At 49.8% G+C, this 20,841-nt stretch overlaps 1 protein-coding gene across 10 annotated transcripts in view; it reads left to right on the top strand.

The window, feature by feature from the left end:
* LOC105476798 (musashi RNA binding protein 2) overlaps positions 1-20,841 on the top strand; it is a 432,533-nt gene that overhangs the window by 389,612 nt on the left and 22,080 nt on the right. For 4 of the 10 annotated variants that reach the window (XM_011733000.3, XM_011732998.3, XM_011732997.3 and 1 more), the window contains exons 11-12: positions 8,629-8,652; positions 10,084-10,146. In XM_011733000.3, the coding sequence (XP_011731302.1) occupies positions 8,629-8,652; positions 10,084-10,146 (87 nt within the window). Of the gene's footprint in view, positions 1-8,628; positions 8,653-10,083; positions 10,147-13,686; positions 13,737-20,841 lie in introns of all 10 variants that reach the window. The other 6 variants (XM_011733001.3, XM_011732999.3, XM_071082895.1 and 3 more) reach the window with 3 other exon arrangements.

Genomic DNA, 20,841 nt, shown 5'->3' with positions numbered 1-20,841 from the left:
GAGCTTTCTGCTTCCTGCCTCCCGAGAGAGTCGCAGGACACAAACTACCTACTGCAGTGTTCTCAGCTCCAGCTGCAAGCTGGAATTCCTGGGAGAGCTTTGGCAGTTTCTGTTGCCCTGGTTGCACCCCAGACAGATTATATCAGAATCTCTGGAGGTAGGGCCCAGGTTGTATTTTTCAGGCTCCGCAGGGGATTTCTATGTGCAGCCCAGGTGGAAAAGGTACCCTACTGGAAGAGGGGAGGCAGGAGGAATTGCTGTGGAATTCAGCTGTGAGCCTGGAGCACCCCCTAGGGGTGGGATGAAAATGCCCCCTCTCAGAGAGACTGGGGACAGGCATGAGCTCTCCCTCCACAGCCCACGACTCCACGTTGTTCTGGAGACAGGTTGAGGTTGAGACCAAAGCCCATTCTCAAGCTGCAGAATCTGTTTGCCAAAAACAAGATCCAACGTGGCAAAAGGCCCCGCTGTGGGCAGCCAGGGAAAGGTCTCTCCCTACTCCTGGTCCTCTGCTGGGTCCGGGGGGTGGGACAGGTGCTCCACTCCGCTTCCTGGGTGCTTCCCAGTCGCAGGGAACCTGTGGACAGACATACACCTTCCACTCCTGGCTGGGCCCCTGGTTCCGCTCTTGCCTTTTCTGAGGATTTCTTTGTTGCTTCCCACGGGTGCTGCCTAACTTCTATTTTATGCTTCCACAAACCCATTCATCCGATCAGAAGTGCCCAGACAGAAACACTTTCTGAAACCTCACGAAGGTTTGACATTGCAGTGCACCTTCCTTTTAGTCCTATCAGTCTGAAGAGTTACATACATATCTTTTTTAAAATTAAGCTAAACAGCAGTTGCATTAAAAATTATCTGGGGCAGTTTTGTGCCATCCCTGTGTTTTAGGAACTAACACCCTTAGGGCTCTTGACTGCGGGACCTCTCTCCTTTAGGCAACAGGACCAACCTGAGCCGCCAACCTCTCACCCTTCCCAGCAGACAGGCCTGGCCTTCACATTTGGCCCCTCTCCAGAGGGACAGATGACAGGTTCCACATGCCTGTCATTTTCCCAGCTATAGCTGAGGGCGAGGCATTTCCAGGCCATACACTCACTCCCCAGCACCCCCTTCCCCAACCAGCAGCCCCAACCTTCTCCTCTGTCCGGGGGTCCCCGCAGGAGTGATGGGTTGGTACCCTTGGGAATGTCAGACTTTCTCCCAAAAATATGTGTTTAAAACAGATTCCTATTTTAAATGCCAAGGACGCCAGGGTAAGTTTTTTTTTTTTTTTTCCCAAATGGAAATACATCTTCTTTCAAACCAAAATATGACAATCTGATCATGTAAATGTGTCCCTTTGGTTATCAATTGTTCCTCCTCTTTATACCCTCTGTTCTGATCTGAGTCCCTTGGTCCTCCCATTCCAGACATGTGCCATCCACCTTTTTTCCACTCTCGCCCCTTTGCAGCCTCCAGCCACTGTCTTTCTCTGCGCGGAAGTCAGGGCTATGGATTTCCTTGGAAAGAACCAGCCCTGTCGCATCAGGCTGGTCTGCCTGGGAGGTGGGAGCATCCTGGGCCAGCCAGGATGACAGATGGCGGTGTTTCCAAACTCTCGTAGGACATGTTTCCTACATTCTGGGTGACAGTTTCTTCTTTTGGTTGCTTATTTTTTCGTGTTTGGATTCAGTGAAGCAACATTGGGTTTAGCCAAGAATGTTTGAACCATCTATAGAAATTGCTGCTGGGGAGATGCGGGCGTGCTGGGGAAGAGGGTGGAGAGTGCTTTAAGCAAGCACAACATAGGAAAAATTGTTTCGTAATGGACCATTCAGGGCCGGTGATGCATATTACGAGAGAGTCTTTTATAAAGATTCCCCTTAATCACACCTGTTGGAGCCAGAATTCTCTCATCTCCTCCTTGGAGAGAGGCACAGAGGGGCCACTGACTCATCCAAGATCACAGAAATAAGTAGCAACTGGACCAGAACCATTCCCCAGGCAGTCCACTCCCAGACCAGTGTCTTCTCAGACCAAGAAGGCAATGGGAGGCAAAGAAAAGGGTTCATGACGTAATACTTCCCAGCCCATGGGACAGAGGGCAGTTCCCTTTCAGTGGTAACTAAAAACAAAGACCCCAAAGCTCTTGCTAAATCAAGGATTCTCTGCCTACACTGTGCATCATTATCATCTGGAAGGCCTTTAAAAGAGCAGAGACCCAGGTCCCACCCGATTCTGTGGGCGGGGTTGGGGCCAAGGTTAAAGCTCCTCCAGGCTGGACAGAGACCACTGCACTGAGTGGAGACATCGCATTGGCTCTCACAGGGGACCGGCCACAAGAGTTAGCACCACCCCTGTATTCTCAGGAGCGCCTTTGCTTCTGCAAAGTGGAGGGGCTGGCAGACTGAAGATGTGTGCCACAATTTTACTTTTTTACAACCTTGGGCTGTACACTGGTGTCATCTGGGAAGTTTTTTGTTGGTTTGTTTGTTTTGAGACAGAATCTGGCTCTGTCACCCAGTCTGGAGTCCAGTGGCACAACGTTGGCTCACTGCAACCTCCGCCTTCTGGGTTCAAGTGATTGCCTCAGTCTCCTCAGCAGCTGGGATTGCAGGCACCCGCTACCATGCCTGGCTAGCTTGTTTTTATTTTTAGTAGAGACAGGGTTTCACCAGGTTAGCCAGGCTAGTCTTGAACTCCTGACCTCAGGTAATCCTCCCATCTCAGTCTCTCAAAGGCATGAGACACCACACCTGGCCCTGGGAAGCTTTTAAAGGTCCAGGTGCCAAGGCTGCTCTGCAGAATCGCAGGGGTGGAACCCAAAACTCAGCATTTGTTAAAGCTTCCCAGGTGGGTCCAGTGAGCAACCAGGGTTGAGAATCAGCACCCATACAGAGCAGGGCGCTCCAATTTGCCATAGTTGTGTCCCATCTGCTGGATGAATCATGCTTCTGGACCCCTCCAGGGGCGTTGAATGTGCCCCCACTGGGGTGGAGGATCGTGGGGCTAGGGAGGCTGCTGCTTGTAGGCAGTGCTGCCTTTCAGCTGCAGTGTACCCAGAACAGTGACTCCCAGCCCATACCCTCATCCACTGCATCAGAGCATCCTGACCATCATCAGCCGATGCTCATTGACAGCCTTCTGTGGGGAAGACTCTGGGCTTAGGTCCTAAGTGGGACATGTGATTGAGTCCCTGCCCTAGAAGAGTTTGTCACCCGGCAAGAGAAATAAGATATGCACACAAAAATAACTGTGCTTAGGTAAGGAAGAAGCTGGTAAATGCCAGAGAAGCAATAAAAAGTGAGTGTGGTATCATATAATCGTCACAAAACCCCCAAAACCCAAAAGCACCGTTGACTTCTCACTTACACTAGATCTTCACAACTCCAAAAAGCCCAGCGAAGTGTCTCACCCACTGTCAGCCGGTGGGTGGCATCTTTCACTTAGATGAGTCACCAACCCCAGAGCTGTGTTAGCACCAACCTCAGAGGACTTGGGTTTATCATCCTTCTCCCTACAGACAGGCTCAAGCAGGGTCTGAGATGAAGGGACTTTAGAGGTCATCTAGAGGTCATCTGTTGCAACCTCTTTGCAACAGAGAAGAGTTACACAGGTCCCAAAGAAGTGAAGTGTGGCGTCCAACTGCACAGAAAAGCAGGGACAGCCAGGGCTAAAAACTGGGCTTTGAGGCCGAGCCAGGTGATTCTTCTGTTATCCCACTTGAAGGGCAGAGGAACTCCATTCTAGTAAGAATAGGTCTTCGAGTCTGACTCCCATTAAACATGACAGTTCTACAAGCTGTGGCGCTTGTTCATGCCTGGAATTCCACCATTAGTGCAATTTCTTTTTTACCCAGGCATCCTCTTCTTGAATATAAGGTTCCCAAACAGGAAGAGCATAATACATTCCTAGTACCTAAGTTCCAAGTGGCCAACCTATAGCTCTCAGGCCCTCTGAGATTTGATCAGCAAAATGATTTTCTCTTTTCTGCTGGATTTACTAACATATGGTAGGTATTAAGCCACCAGGGTCATGCCTGACCCCTTGAACCACTTGTCATTGTTAGAGCTAAACAGAATGTGTATTCTAATTTTGAGCTATGTTAGCTCCACTAAAATGATGCTATGAAGTTGGGACGTTATGAAGGATACCAGACCACTGTTATCGGTAAGAAATTCAGGCCAGGCATGGTGGCTCATACCTGTAATCCTAGCACTTTGGGAGGCCAAGGTGAGCAGATCACCTGAGGTCAGGAGTTCAAGACCAACCTGGCCAACATGGTGAAACCTCGACTCTACTAAAAATACGAAGAAAAAAAAATAGCCGGGAGTGGTGGCACACACCTGTCATCCCAGCTACTTGGGAGGCTGAGACATGAGAATTACTTGAACCCTGGAGGCGGAGGTTGCAGCAAGCCAAGATTGCACCACTGCACTCCAGCCTGAACAACATAGTGAGACTGTCTCAAAAAAAAAAAAAAAGTAAAGCAAAAAGAAAGAAATTCAGACCCCCTGTGTGCTTACTACCAGCTGACCATGGCTCCTACCATGGAGACAGTGGAACACCCCTGCCTGGAGAAGAGTCCTGTCTTGAAGACAGGGCTGATGGCTGGACAGAGACCTGGTAGGCCTCATCACAATGGCGGCTGTCACCTATTTTTTTTTCTCTTTGAGATGGAGTCTCGCTCTGTTGCCCAGGCTGGAGTGCAGTGGTGCAGTCTTGGCTCACTGTAACCTCTGCCAGGTTCAAGCGATTCTCGTGCCTCTGCCTCCCAAATAGCTGTGCCACCATGCCCGGCTAATTTTTGTATTTTTAGTAGAGATGGGGTTTCACTATGTTGGCCAGGCTGGTTTTGAACTCCCAGCCTTGGGTGATCTGCCCACCTCAGGCTCCCAAAGTGCTAGGATTACAGGCGTGAGCCACTGCACCTGGCCAAAGAGTGTTTGTTTGTTTGTTTGTTTGTTTGTTTGAGAGAGAGTCTTGCTCTGTCACCCAGGCTGGAGTGCAGTGGCGCGATCTCGGCTCACTGCAACCTCCACCTCCCCGGTTCAAGCGATTCTCATGCCTCAGCCTCCCAAGAAGCTGGAATTATAAGCATGTGCCACCACGTCTGACTAATTTTTGTATTTTATTTTATTTTATTTTTTGTAGTGACAGGGTTTTACCATGTTGGCCAGGCTGGTCTCGAACTCCTGACCTCAAGTTATCCGCCCACCTTGGCCTCCCAAAGTGCTGGGATTACAGGCATGAGCCACCACGCTCTCACCAATTAGGCTTACTCACTGCCAGGCATTCATCTAAGCACTTTGCATATATTAATCCTGCACTAAAACGGTCATCTCCTTTACAGTTGGTGACATCAAGGCAAAGAGAGCATAAGCATCTTGCCCAAAGTCACACAGCTAGTAAGTGACTGAGCCAGACATCGAACCCAGACAGGCTCCAAGTCTGTGTGCTCTGCTGTTTGCTGTGCTGCCCTGCCTCAGGAGGAGGAGTCTGGTGGCCCCTTCACACATTGGCCAGGGAAGCTATGTTGAGGAGGGACGCCCCCCTTCGCTACATTTCCAGCAGTGGAGGGGTGATCATTTCCCACTCTGAGCAGTGGGGTGCTGGGCAGCTGTGGGCACCTGTGGAACAAGGAGCTCTGCCACGTCTTTGCTTGCCCCGAGGCCCTGTGAAGAAGCCTTGAGCCCTGCCAGGACACCTGCCTTGTTCCCTGCAGTCTTCCCACCAGCACCCTCTGCTGAGACAGTCCCCTACTTGATAACCCAGCCCCTGGTTTCCCAAGGAAGTAGCCTGTCCCAGGTGACCCTTGCCTCCTCAGAGCCTGAGGAGAAATGCCGAAGACAGGGCCACGAGGCCACTCTGCCAGGCTTCTCTCCCCTGTACTTCCCAGCCCTCCCAGGTCCAGCCCCAGAGGGTCGTATCCACCAGGGACCGCCCGGTCCTCAGGTGCCTCCTGTGTCCTACGAAGGGCCTGTCCTGGAGACTGCCTGTGCCCTCTGTCACCACAGCCTTAGGCTCAGGCCACCAGGATGCTTCTTTGTTCTCCAGCAGCCCCAGCTGGGGTGGCCCTAGTCCACCCAACACATGCACAACACACGTGTACTCAACACACACATCTACATGCACCCAACACATGTACACAATACATACACTCAACATGCAACACATACGCAATACATACATACACTTAACACACATCCACATACACTCAACACACAACACACACACGCAATACGTACATACACTCAACACACACACACAATATGTACATATACTCAACACACATCCACATACACCCAACACATGCACACAATACATACACTGAACAAACACAACACACACACAACACATACATACATACATATACTCAACACACATCCACATACACCCAACACATATACACAACACATAGCACACATGTATTCAACACACACATCTACATACGCCCAACACATGTACACAATACATATACTCAACACACAACACACACACCCAATACATATACACTCAACACACATCCACATACACCCAACACATGTACACAATACATATACTCAACACAACATACACAATACATACATACACTCAACACATCCACATACACCCAACATGTATACACAGTACATACACTCAACACACACACACAATACACACCTACACTCGACACATATCCACACACTCCCAACATGTACACAATACATACACTCAACACAACACACACACAATACCTACACTCAACACACATCCACATACACCCAACACATATACACAATGCATACACTCAACACACAACACACACAATACATACATACACTCAACACACATCCACATACATCCAACACATGTACACAGTACATACACTCAACACACAACACACACACCCAGTACACACATACACTCAACACACATCCACACACACCCAACACATGTACACAATACATACACTCAACACAACACACACACAATACCTACATACACTCAACACACATCCACATATACCCAACACATGTACACAATACATACACTCAACACACAACACACACCCAATACATACATACACTCAACACACATCCACATACGCCCAACACATATATACAATACATTCAACACACAACACACACACTATATACATACACTCAACACACAACACACACACCTAGTACATACATATACTTAACACACATCCACATACACCCAACACATGTACACAATACATACACTCAACAAAACACACACAACACATACATATACTCAACAAACACATCCACATACACCCAACACATGTACACAATACATATACTCAACAAACACAACACACAACACATACATATACTCAACATACATACAGATATACCCAACACATATGCACAACACATAACACACATGTACTCAATGCACACATCCATACACCCAACACATGTACACAACACGTTCAACACACCCAACACATACATCCAATACATACATACACTCAACACACACATCCACATACACCCAACACACATACACCCAACAAACACACATTTCACACACACCTGACACACATACACTTAACACATACACACCCAACACACACACCCCTTGTATCTGTGCTTGCCCATCTCCCACAAGCCCAGCCACCAAGAAGAGACCTGACTGTGGGAACTCAGTATCAGGGGCCTGTCTGCCAGGTCATATGGAAAACATATTTGGCAGGTGAGGGTTGACTGGTGAGGCTGGACGGCCTAATAGAACAGGAAGGGGATGATGAGGAGCAGGTGAAGGGGGCCAGGAGGACCGCTGTACAGGATGCTGGTGCAAGCTCCGTCCCCTCCCCACCAGGAGGCTCCCAAGGGGCTAGGCCAGGTGTCGGCATGGCCCTGGTGTTTCAGATGGAGGGCACAGAGGCAGTGGGGGTGGTGACTATGGAGCTGCCGCCCGTGCTGTGTGAGGGACAGACTGGGCAGCCCTGCTTCTTCAGCCCCTCTTCTCACACCCTCCGTCTCCAGGGTGGAGATAAAATTCCAGCCCTCAGCAACGTCTGATGCTCCACCTCCAGCAGGAGCCTTTATCTGAGATTAAGGATAATGGATTTCCTTTCTTGGATAAGTATTTTTTTCTTCCTCTTTCAGACTTTTTGTCCAAAATGCACTCAATTCCAGAAAATGGACCTTTTTTTAACAAGTCTTTTTATTGACTACACTCCCCTCCCCACTTCGTTCCTCCTTCCCCCTCCCCCAAGTCTTTCCGTGCTTCAGAGGAAACCTGCTGTTTTAAGTGCACGGTAAGGAGTGCAAAGGAATGACTCGCCTGCATCCTCTCCCTCCAGCGTCCCCTGGGCCTTGCTCTTACAGCAGCAGAAGCCTCGGTGTCCTGGGGGTTGGGACAGAGAGAAATAACTTGACTTCTTCCTTATTTTTCTTCAGCAATTTCTGCCAGGACCCTCATCTTCAGAAATCTAGATCCTGCCTGGAAGAAATGGGGAGAGGACTTGGTTGGGGGTCCCTTCCTTGGTCTCCCTCTGGGTTCATTGCTGCCTTCTGGGGAAGGGAGGGCCTCCAGTCACCATGCATGGTCTCCATGGGCGCTTGGAGACCTGCAGCCAGGGACAACCGTACATTTATTTCACCTGGATCTTTCTTTTTCCCCCTTCAACAGCCCTATTACCATATTTAAATGCAAGTATGTCTCTTTTCATTGACATTTTAAGTAGCTTAGCCTGACCTTTTTAGAGTAGCATGTTCCCCTTTGAACTTCTTTCCCTTCAGTAGTACCGTGTAGCTAGGACAATAGTCTTAGAGTTTAGTGGGCTTCTAGTTCGCTCTGTTTGGGGGAGCTTTGTCTCTGCTTTCTTCCCTCCTCTGCTCCCTGCCCTTGACGGTGCATGTCTTCCTCTCGTCCTGTAGAAATTCCTTGTTTAAAAGGCTCAGTGGCTAAAGTTGAGCAGCCCTGCTGGGGGCTGTTGATTCAGTTTGCGGCTGGCTTCTGGCACATCATTTAAAACCACAGTCATTGGAAATGGGTCTTGGAGTCAGGCCTCCAAGCATCTGCCTGGATGGCAGAGGATGTTTGTCTTTATATGTATGGGAGTGTATCTGTGTGTGTCCCAGCGCAAGGCTGTGTGTGCACGTGCTGGTGGCTGAGAGAAGCCCGGGAGAGGGGGGACTTGGCATACTTCATCTGGAATCTGCAGCTACAAGAAGTTACCTTGGCCCTTCTGACTATTGTTCCCATTGCTGGGACAGCCTTGCTGCCTGGTGCATTTTTAGATAGCATAAAGCCTTGATCAAGAAGAACTCCAGGGACCCCTAGGAAACCCTCTAGTGCCAGTTTCATCTGGTCCATGGGGCTCAGACCAAAGAGCCACATCTAAATTCCCACAATTGCCTCAGGAGGTTGAAACACTGAGAGACCAAATAAAGCCATAGGGCTCACTCCACATAGACCCCTGCAGCCCCGCGCTCCCTTTCCCGTCTGGCTCCATGTGTATGCAATCACCTGGGACCCCCAAATGCTTCACCCTTGGGCCTGGGATTGTGATGCTGCTGACTTGATGTTTTGACAAAAGTCTGGAGTTAAAAAGGCCACGCTAACCTGCAGAGCCTTCAGAGAACAGCTGGAGTTAAGCCAGCTCCTGGCCAAGGTGCCTGCTCTGTCAAGAGGCCGTCCCAAGTGCCTCCTGCCTGTGGCACGGGGCTAACCACTCTGCCACAATCTCTGCAAGGAGCGGTGGGCCAGCCCAGCCATGCTCAGTGCTACTGAAGACAACGCCAGGGGAGCCACACCGTGTGTCAATGCAGGGTCAACAGGGAGCTCAACCCCGCTTCTCAAGAAAAAAATTCCCCCTACAATTCTTGAATTATTGTTGTAGGCCTTCTAGAACCAGCTTCTGGGGTGACAAATGGGTGAGAATCAAATGCACCTAAAGATGTTGTGCCTTCTAGAAGCCTGACAGCCACTACTCTGTGTCCCTTTCAAAAGATGCCCTGTGAAAATCCCTTCCCACTCCTGTCTTTGTGTGGAGGGCGGGGGTTGTGTGGCCCGTGACCTAGGTCTGTGCCTGGCCCTTTCAAGGATTCCTCCGTGACACAGGCTCCTCTCTCTCCTGGCCAGGCTTCCCAGCAGCGGCTTACGGACCAGTGGCAGCAGCGGCGGTGGCGGCAGCAAGAGGATCAGGTAGGAAGGTGTATGGGACAGGCGACTCCCAGGCATGCCCCCAGTGTGCAGGGGGAGGTCAAGGCCCTGTCAGATCTGTGTGGCTGCATCTGTCCAACACCACTCTCACCACAGCCCCGGGGAGGGGGTGGACAGGGAGGCGCGGGCAAGGCCTGGCCACCCAGGGCACTTGTAGTGGGGTCAGTCACAGTCATGGGACTGCAAACCAAAGGCAGATTATTATTCTCTGTTAGAAAAAAAAAAAAAAAAAAACCTGAGTTTCTTTTTGACTTTGACCGTCCCGTCACCTGACAACTAGCTTCAGGTACCTGTGGTCATTTCCCTCCTTGGCTTTTGCTAATTCAATAGGCTCCCTTCCTTGGGTCCCTGAGCCAGCCAGAGAAATGCTAGGCTGTCCCCTGGGTCCCTGCTGCACTGGCAGGTGGGCTTGCTGGATGCTGGCTAAACCCCCAGAGCCCCTGAAAGCAGCCATAGGGCCAGCACTGAGCCTCAGTAAATGAAGCTGCTGTTTCCGGAACCGCTGTGCCTCCCAGACTCTTCTTAGCCAGACTCCTCGGCTCCAGCTGCCAAGGGAATTGGGCCTTCTGTCCCGTGAGGTTGCTCCAGTCCTTCGGTCTCCAAAGCCAACCTTTTAGATGCCTGGAACCCCTCAAGTGACATGGGAACACTATCCCAGCATTACCATGGGGTCAGGCCAGAGCTGGGACATGTCCAGGATGTCCGGGGTCCCTTTTGTCCCTCTCCCCAAAATGCTTTCTGCCTTTCCAGGCGAGCAGGGCTTCCGCTGTGCACTGGGCTCCCTCCGTACCCCTGCTCCCTGAACTGAGTGGTCATGGTTTGCAGCTCTTGCCCCCTACGCCCCACGGACAGGGCTCTGGAGCACCCAGGGAAGCACCTAGTTTGATGTCACAGGGCTCTGAGGAGGGTGGGGCTGGGCAGGGTGGGGGGCTGGTGAAGGTACCAGGAAATAGAGCATTAAAAGCCCAGAGGGCAAATGCCAAGAACCCACACCCTGGGTGATGAAAAGTTGGCACAGTGAGGCCCATTAGAAAACTTCAGTAAAAATCCGTTCCATGCAAACTGGCACTGCCTCGAGCTACAAAGGACCCACTCCCCCGAATCATCCACTGGGGTTTTGTTTGGAGGGGGCTAGGGAGTTCTCAGGGGTTGCCGAAGGGCAGTTTGCCAGAGAGCTGGCAAGTGGGCAGACTGGCAGGCAGGTCCAGAGAGTGGGGCCCCCTGCCTGAGCTTCTGCTCACCACAGCCAGTGTCCAAAGGCCCCACCTGCCCTCTGGCCAGTGTCCCTTGGTCCCCCCAGCCCTGGGCCCTGGGGGCGGGGTGCACAGCTGCCTCGTGTCTCCCTGTGCCATTTAGTTTTTTAACTTGAGTGCTTTTTGATATCATTATAAACAAGCCTCGGCCCTACCTGTGCCTGGGGTTGGGGAAAAGATAAAAGAAAACTCTTGAGATTTTTGAGTGTTGTTGGTTGTTGTTTTCTCCGTTCAGTTTCTTTCTTTTTATAACTTGGATTATGAAACTAAACTTTAACCCAAAATTAACCCTGCCTCTCTCCCCACCCCACCCCGTTCTCCTTGACTTCATGGCAAGTTTAAAGGGCAGCATGGGGTTCTTTATGAATCTGAGAGCCGTAGTCGTCTCCCACGGTCTGTGCCCGCTTCTGCCACCCCACCCTCTCATGGACCCCCAGAGCCAGACGGGAGTCCCACCCATCCCTCTAACCCCTAACCCCCAAGGTCATCTCCAGCCACACATTTTTTTTTTTTTTCAGGATCAATGGTGTTTGATTTGTAGCCATTTCCATCGGGAGCAAAGTCTCTCCCAGCCCATTCTAGGTCAGCCATGCTCATCGCTGCACTGTTAGTGAACTGTATTCAGGAGTGTGCTCCCAGACCACCTGCCCACACCAGCCTGGGTTAGTGCAAGGAGTAAATCCTCAACTCCGAGGTGCCTGCCCTGCCCCACAGGGTGCAGGGTCAGCCTAGAAGCTACAGGGCAACCCCACAGTGCTGCCGGGCACGGGTGTCAGGGGCTTGGGATGTGCCCAAGGGCAATGACTAGACTGTATCCACCATAGTGAGAGCACTGCCTAGGCAGGAAGACACCTGCCTGTTTGTAGCCAGGTTACCCTAGTTCCTCAGCCCCACTTTGGACCTGAAACAGGGTTACAGGTTTGGGAAAGGAAGCACTCTGCCTTTCTTTCTTTTAACGCATTCTGCCAGTAAGGGGACTGTTACCTCACTCCCTCTAGAAAATGCTCGGGAAGCCAAGCCTAATGGGAGGGCCAATTATTTACCTGTGAGTGGCCTCTCAGTGGCAAAAGCTCGTTGCTCTGAATTTCAAGGGACCACACAGACTCACTTGGGTGTATGCATCAATCTGGGCCACAGAGGGCTTACTGGGTGTTGATGGCCTAGTTTCACCTTCCCCAGCTCCTGAAGCCCTGCCTTACCCACCCCAGTTCCTCCCCAGGGGAAAAGGATGCTCCTGCAGCCTCAACTACTGCAGGTCGGCACGAGCTCAACTGCATTCCCTTATAGGGAAACACAGGGAGACATTCAGGGAGGGTCTGTTGAGTACCTACCCTGAACTTGGTACCGTGCTAAACCCGGCAGGCAACTCCAAACAGTAGGAGACGTGGCCTCCGCTCCCCGTGGTTCTCAGGCTTTGTTCAGGGATCAGACATCATCCTATGGAGGGCCCTTTTTTTGTCTTTGATTTTTGTCTAGCTCCAATGTTTGAGTTTTTTTTTTTTTTCCTTCTATTATGACTTATAGGGGGAGCTTCCTGAGGTGAGAAGCACTTGCTGAGGGCCGTGGGGTGGAGGCAGCTTCGTTTTTGCTCAGGGTAGCAACTTGGAACCGTCAGGGCTATGGTGTCAGGGTAGGAGGTCTGGGGGGGGGAGCCTTGAGGTCTGTGCCCACCTCAGCCAACTCCTCTGGGCCAGCCTGCCCCCCTGTTCCTAATTCCCCCAGGACCTGAGGTGAGCAGGGCTCAGGCGACCCCACCAGGTGAGGTCCCTGCCGACTCCTAGATAACTTCACTATCAGTGGTCACTTTTCTTTTCCCTTCACCTGGTAGTTTGAAATGTCATCTTTTCTTGTGCTCAGTCGAGAGTTTGTTTGTTTATTTTGATCGTATTCATTCAGTTCCAGTGGCCCCATCCTGTCCCACCCAAACCTCAATTCAGTTCGACAGAAGCCTCCCCCGACAGTTGAGGGAAGTGGTTTGGATATTCAGGGTATTTTAGTTTGGGGTGACATTATGGGTGGGTCCGTGTATCAATCTTAGAGCTTCTGAGCCCCTGGTGCCACCCCGTCCCACCTCTCCCCACCCACCCAGCCCCAGCCAGGACCCCTTACTGTACTTTATACTTGCCAGCTTTATTCCAATCTAGTAACATGAGCTCCTGATGGTGGTGGTGAGTGTGAGCAGTCATATTTCTGTTGTCTTTTCTCTTGCTTGGTTGGGGCTGCGGTGAGAGTGTCTCTGAGGCATACTTTCCCGCCTCTCTTACGCTAGGATCTGCACACCTCCTCTCAAACACTCTTCTGAGCACGCTCAGCGGGAAGGTTTGTCCACACCTATTAATCCTCTCTCAGTGTCCAGCTTCCTGTTAGTACCAGCTGGTTTGCATGTTTTTGCTTGTTCAGATGAAACAGTTCAAGAAACAAACTCATACCCAACTCTCAAGAAATGTCTTTTTTTGTACACTTTCGTTTTTGATTTTTTTTTTATTAGTTACAACTCCAAAACACCTGTTGTCCAGTAAAACATTTCACACCTCCCCTGCCTGTTCTTAGATTGTATGTATCTGTGGGACTGAACTAAATGCATGCACTGTAGTAGATGTACTGGTAGCCGTAGCTGTAGTTGTAGTACATGCATTGTTGAGTTGATATTACAGGGTCTTTGACGGCTCGGCACAGCACAGCCGTCTGAAGGATAGTGCGGGGACCAGGAAGAGAAGGGGCTCCATATTTTCAATGTTTCCAAGGGGCTTGGATCCATGTTCTCACCATCAGCCACCACCACCTCCCCTCACACTCCCCGCTCCCCCGGTCCAGAACTGGGTCACCACCCTCAGCTCTAGCCTTCCCCACTGAGATCTCTGTTGATATTGTCCAATTATAGTGCAAAAATGGAACCAGGATTGGAAGGAGTCTTAAAGGTCTTCCTTGTTCTTGTCTTTCTCATACTATTCTTGAACAGAGCAGATCTTTTTTCATTTCTTAAGGCCTACCAGCAAGACTCCTTCGAGCCCCTCTACTCCTTGAGTCCTTTGGCAGGTCACAGCCAGCCCTTCAGGGATACAGGTCTATGTGGCAGCCCTGTCTCTATGGATTACTTCTTGGGGTGGAGGGGAAATGAGACACGGTAAGGAAGGGTTTGAGATCTTGAGATCCTTGGTCTGCAGACAGGGAATGCACTTGGTCCTAGTGAATCATTGCCATTTGTTTTTAAGGTTGGTGAAGTTTAAGTAGGGTAAGAGTGGTGACATTCTTAGCATGGAGGTGACTGGCACAGTTTCATGGAGACAGGAAGGGAGGTGTGCTTGGAACATCCAAGAGGAACCACCCCCAGTTTCCTCCAACTCCCCAGGAAGGCTCCCTAAAGGGGAAAGGAACAGTCCTGCAGCCTGTGCCCTTAGAACAGGAGCACATGCAGCCAGTTTGGACACACTATCTTCCCTACATTTGTGGTGACAAGCCATAAGGGAGTGCCAGAGGTCTCTCAGACCTTTTGGAGGTGTCCCCACCCCTTACATGTTGATGCCGAGTGAGTAGTGCCTGCCTCCTGGAACCTGCTCTTTCAGTCAGGGTGTGGTGGCTCTGCCCAATGCTGCAAGAGCATTGATGGAACACAGGTGGGATCTGAACCTTCAGGGTGCAGGTTATCTACTGTGGGAGACAGAAGCCCAGGAAAACGTCAGAATCCATAAAGTCCCCTGAGAGAATGCGTAGAGATAAAGCAAAATGGTAGTGCTGTGGAAAGAATCTACCAAGTTGTGGAAATTGGTGGCAGAATCGGAATGAACAAGGATTGAATGTGAGTTAGGCCAGTCTGCCCCCAAACAGAGTGAGGGCACCAAGGCCCAGGAAGATAAATCTGGAAGGAGCTGTTCTTCTAGCTTGGCCTGCATGGGGGTGCGGGTGGGGGAGGTGCACAGGGAGATGGCTGGAACTGTCAGGCTTCAGGGCTGCTGAAGCTGCAAATTGACCTGAGGCTGGGGAGTAAGAGAAAAGGGTAGGGACAGAAGGCAGGGAGAGCAGAAAATCCCCTCCCACTGGCCTAAATCCCAGGTCTGGTTCTGCTAGGAAAATGGCTTTGCTGCCCTGTGGCTGGAAATTCTAAGAGCTCCAGTTCCAGTTGGTAAAATGAGCAAAAGTAAAATGCAAGTCCGGGGATGGAATAAATAGTTTAACTTGAACCAGAAAAGAAATTGCTTTAGGGAGGAGAATAGATCTCAAGAAGTAGTCATGCCCATCCCAATCTCCCTTCAAGATGTTTTCTGTGTTCCTGCTGCAAGCCTCTGCCTTATATATGTTAGGGGCTGGGGGACATGAAAGATAGTATCCGACATATACTCTTCCACTTGCCGGAGGGATCCTGGAGCTATTTGGGTCAGTTGCACCATAAGCTTTAGGGTTCCCAGGTATTGCTTTCAACATGTATTAAGGATTTGTTTTGTGCCAAGCACCAAGGAATATAAAGGCAGATGGCACTTGTAGCCTTTGGTGGCCTGAGACTCTAGTCCTGTCCTCTGAAAGTCCGTGTTTCCCACAATGCACTGTTTCTGGCCTGAGAATGACCACTGTCAGCTTCATTTAAAAAAGGAAAATGGATCAATGTGTGCCTTCATTTCTGAAGAGGGCTTTCCTGCGCTTCCATGAGCAAGATCCATGGCGGGGCGGAGCGGGGGATGCAGTGCAGCCATCTCTGCTTTCTCACCCAGCCTCCCTGTGCTAGCAGCAAGCATCCTCTGGGGGCTGTGAACCCAAGATGGTCCATCTGTGGGTAAGGTCATGGGGACACCCTTGTGCTAAGATAAAGCCACATCTGTGGCCATGGAATAGAGCCAGTAGTGGCCCAGGGGGAGAACAAATCTCTGACCCATTAGGGCCAACCACCACAACCAGCCAGACTTACCAAAGGATCTTACCTGAACACACGTCTCTCAGTCCACTGCTGTGTGTTCTGGTGATGGACACCTCGTTTCCCAGTTTGTCATTAAAATGTCCATTTCTGGGACAGCCAGGACTTTTCACCATAAAGAGTCCAGCATTGGATTTCAGTAACCCCAGTGAATTTATAATAATGCTCAGAGCTGCCCGCTGCTGACCTCAGCTTCATTCATTTTCCAAGGGCTTTCAGACCAACCCTGTTGAGGATAAAATACATCAGCTCTAATCAATAATTTTGTAATAGAAATACTGTGCACTTGATAAATCAACTCTAGTGCAATTAGTGACTAGCCTTGAAGCCCAGACCTAAGTATAAGTTAATCCTAAAGTGAATGGAGTGGGGGAATGTTAATGGTCTTTTAAATCAGTGGAATTATTTTCAGTGGTTGACACATCTCTGCCTGCCCCCTGAGCTGGTTGGTCGTTGCTCTTGTGTTGGCTCAGGAGCTTAGGCCCAGCTGTCTGGAGCAGGGGTGGAAAGTGTGGTGGTGTCCTTGGTAGCTCCATAAGGGCATGTAGAGCACAACAGAGAGGGGCCTAGAGACCCGCTCCTTGCACCCTGGGCTGGGTGGGGGTACTGCAGGGTCGAGGAAGCCCCTAAAGCTGGTCAACCTGTGGGTTAGTGAGAGTCATCCAGGGAGCATGTGCCCAGGTGTATCATTCATGGTTGCTTGTGTTTTGCTGAGGTTTTTTTATTTGGATGGTTGGTTGGTTGGTTTGTTGTTGTTTTGAGACAGACTCTCACATGTTGCCCAGGCTGGAGTGAAGTACAGTCTTGAACTCCTGAGCTCAAGTGAACCTCTTTACTCAGCCTCCCAAGTAGTTGGAACTGTAGGTTCATACTACCGTGCCCGGCTTTGGTTTTTTTGTTTGTTTGTTTTTTGGTCTTTTGCTTGTTTGTTTGTTTTTGTTTTTGGTAGAGACAGGGTCTCACTATATTGCTCAAGCTGATCTCAAAACTCCTGGCCTGAAATGATCTTCCCACCTTGACCTCCCAAAGCACTGGAATTACAGGTGTGAGCCACTGTGCCTGGCCTCTGCAGAGTTTTGACGTTCAGATATACACCATGATGTATATTACCACAGCCACCCTGTGAGACAGTCAGGAAGGCAGAAGTTTGTGGCCTGGTTTACAAGCATGTTTTTGTTTTGTTTTTGTGAGAAAGCTGGGCTACAGAATGGCTACGTGACTTATTTTAAATCACACACCTGCCCCCCAGGACACCGGGCACAAGCAGGAATAAAGGCCGTGTAGGGAAGCCCAAGTAGCCTCAGCTTCCAGCTCTATATAGGCCAAGCACTCAGGCTCTGGCCTAAAACCTCATAGTCTGATCTTTCAGATGTAGATTTCAGAACTGGACCTAGGGGACATCTGCCATGGAGTTGAATGTGGCAGATATCTATTAAGTGTGTAACAGTAGTAATTATTGTTATATGTGGTAGGTGTGGTAGGTACTGTCCTAAGCCTGATTCAAGGGTGCTTTTCACTGTATCAGAAACCTCCCAACACTGATTAAACACTATAGGTTAATGTTACAGGGAATTAAATATTATGGGGGATTTATTGGCTGACATCCTGGAAGCTCCATAGAAGAGTGGGGTTCATGCCTGGATTGTTCGGGGATCTTTTTTCTGCAATTCTCTTAGCTCTGTCCTCCTTCTCATTTCAATACTGTCTTTATATTGGTTTTCCTCATGGTGGCAAAATGATTGCAACAGTTTCTGGCATCATACCATCCTGTCCAGAAGAGGGGAGTCAGATGGTCCAGAATTCTAGGAAAGTCCAGAGCTTTGTGCTGCTTGGCTAAGGCTTGGGTCACAAAACCAGTCACTGAGGGTGGGATCCATCACCCTCTAAGTGGAATGGCTCTTTACACAGTGGGGTAAGGATGGATTCCAAAGGAAAACCTGCGTGCTGATAAGAGGGGAAATGGAAGAATGATGCTGGAGAGACAACCAGTGGATGCCCACTACAGCCCTGGAAGTTCCTGGATAAATACTAAGAGTCTCTATGCCCTTGAAGATCTCCCAACCTAGTGTGGAAACTAATGGGTAATTACAATAGAATGCTGTAAGCCGGGTAACAGAAGCCTATCCAACATACAGAAGTAGCACAGAGGAGGAAGTGGTTAGCTTTGCCTGGGAAGTCAGGGAACGTTTCACAAGGGAGTGAATGTTTCCACTTTTAAAGGACAAATAGGAGCTCCCCAGGGGGCCAGGGAACATCATGGGCAAAGCCACCAGACCCCAGGACAGTGGAGTGAGGTGGAGGCCCTGCAGATGCTTTATTCCGGCTGGAGAATAAAATGCAACAGGGGAGTAACTGTAGGTAAAACCAGAGAGCTCGGCAGAATCAGAGCAGGGAACCCTTGGTACTAAGCTAAGAAGACTGGATTTACATGGGCAGGGCCCATGAGACCATGGGAGGCCTGAAACTAGGAACTGACATCAGATTTGTATGTTTGACAAGCTTTGCAAACATTGTCCAGGATGGATTCAAGACGCAGGACTGAGGTGGGAGGACGAGTTACAGATAATTCATGTGCATTCTAAACACTCCATAGATGTTAATATATAGCTGCTCAAGAAGCAGTAGGCCTTTTGCTCTTATCCATAAGATGATTAACTCTGGATCACGCTAGGGGCTGGGGTGGGATGCAGAATAATTCCATGGCATGGTCCTTGCCTTCAGCCAACTTTCAGGCTTCTGGGGAAGACAAAAGTATACAACCAATGTGAGAGCTAGCCTTTAATAAGGATAGATTCCTACATGGTCAGAGAGTACCAAGCAGGCAGGAAGCTTGGTGGAGGAGGCAAGACATGACACAGGCCTTGGAGAATTTGGAGTGGGAGCTGTCTGCTAGGCAGGAATACGGGCTTGAAGAGATAGAGACAGTCAAGGTTCTGAGAGATCTTGAAAGCCATGTTGATATAGTCAGAGGAGAGAGAGGTTCGTATTCTTCGTGGAAGTGAAGCTCAGCAAGGACAGAGCCATCTAAAGAAGATAAGCCTGGCTGTAGCTCCACAAAGAACAGTCTGACCCCTAATCCTGGGGTCTGGGGCTGGGCTTGTGACCTGGAGCAAGGGGTGTGGAATGAGAAGCATTGAGAAAGCAGACACAGGAGGGCATTCCATGGCAAATCTCTGCCTTAGTTCCCCTATTTTCCTTTGCTTCTGCCAACAAGTTGTTATTTATTCCCTGCTTGGGGCTATTGCTTCCCATTCCTTTGCCCTTGAGGTGGCCACTGTCCCCTTTCTTTCTGCCACTCCACTTCCCTCTGTCCTTGTCTTTGCCCTCTCTGTCAAAATTCAGCTCCAAGTGCCAGGAAGCCATACCTGATTCACCCTACCTGGGGCACCTCCTCCTCTGCTCCATGCCCTCAGTCCTCTTCCTCATCGGTGAGCTCTCCTGAATGAAAGGTGGGATTATGGGTCCTTGGAAGATATTTTGCATATATCCGTGGGTGGCACCTGCTTTCCCCAACAATGCAAACCATCAGGCCTCCCAGAGGCAAAGTCAACCTAGTCCTCATTCTTCATATGGATGAGTAATTACTATGCAATTAGAAAATACAGAAAATAAAGGGGCCCTTTGTTCCTGATTGCTTATTAATATTAATTTTTTAAAAAAGGTCTCCCTTCCCAGCTTGGGATCCTACAGAACAGGAAGCAGACGAATAATGCTTTTGAACAGCTGTGATGGGCTGTTGAAATTAGATCTGTCAGGGGATGAGAACACCACGATGGCAGCCACTCCATGGTATAGGCTAAAAGGGTTCCAGGGAAAGGTATCTTGTAAGTGGTCAATAGAATGCTAGAGACACATCCTAGCCAATTTTAATACAATAATGATAATAGATGTTAATAATGCTAGCTCACATGTATTATGAGTGAGCCAAGTATCGTGTCAAGCCCACCAGCCTTACCCTATTTAATTCTCATAACCCTATGAAGTGAGCACTAATCATTCTCATTCCCATTTTAAAGATTTAAACACTGTAGTTTGGAAAGGATAGTAGCTTATCTGAAGTGGCAGAGACAGGATTTGAGCCTAAGCCTGTCGTCATTCTGTGCTCGGATAAGCCACTATCAGCGGACGCTCCATCGCACTAGCCCTGCGATGGCTGAGCCAGGCTCTACAACCTTAAAACAGACACTCAAGAAAAAACCACAGCTGCTCTTAACTCAATTCTCCATTATCCTTGGGGGAGGAGATAACCCCAAATCATTTACGAGTGGCCTCGGGAGGCAGTATAAGTATTTTTTGCACCTGCTCCTGCTGTTGCAGACACTGCCTGGCTTTGGCTGAGATTTCTGATCAGGTTTCTGGTCCCTGAATGCACTCAGACCAATGTCAGACAAAGGAGGCCGCGAGGAGGCGTGGTCGGGTAAGAGGAAGCCAGCCTGAAGAGAATTATTGGAAGGAAACCTTTAGCTGAAACAAGGCTGAGGGAAGTTAGCCAATGCCCAGAAGAAACTAGGCGATGGAGCA

This window comes from Macaca nemestrina, chromosome 17 (genome assembly GCF_043159975.1).
Source record: "Macaca nemestrina isolate mMacNem1 chromosome 17, mMacNem.hap1, whole genome shotgun sequence".
Classification (NCBI taxonomy): domain Eukaryota; kingdom Metazoa; phylum Chordata; class Mammalia; order Primates; family Cercopithecidae; genus Macaca; species Macaca nemestrina.
The sequence above is the reverse complement of the archived record's forward strand: the minus strand, read 5'-3'. Positions and strand labels throughout refer to the sequence as shown.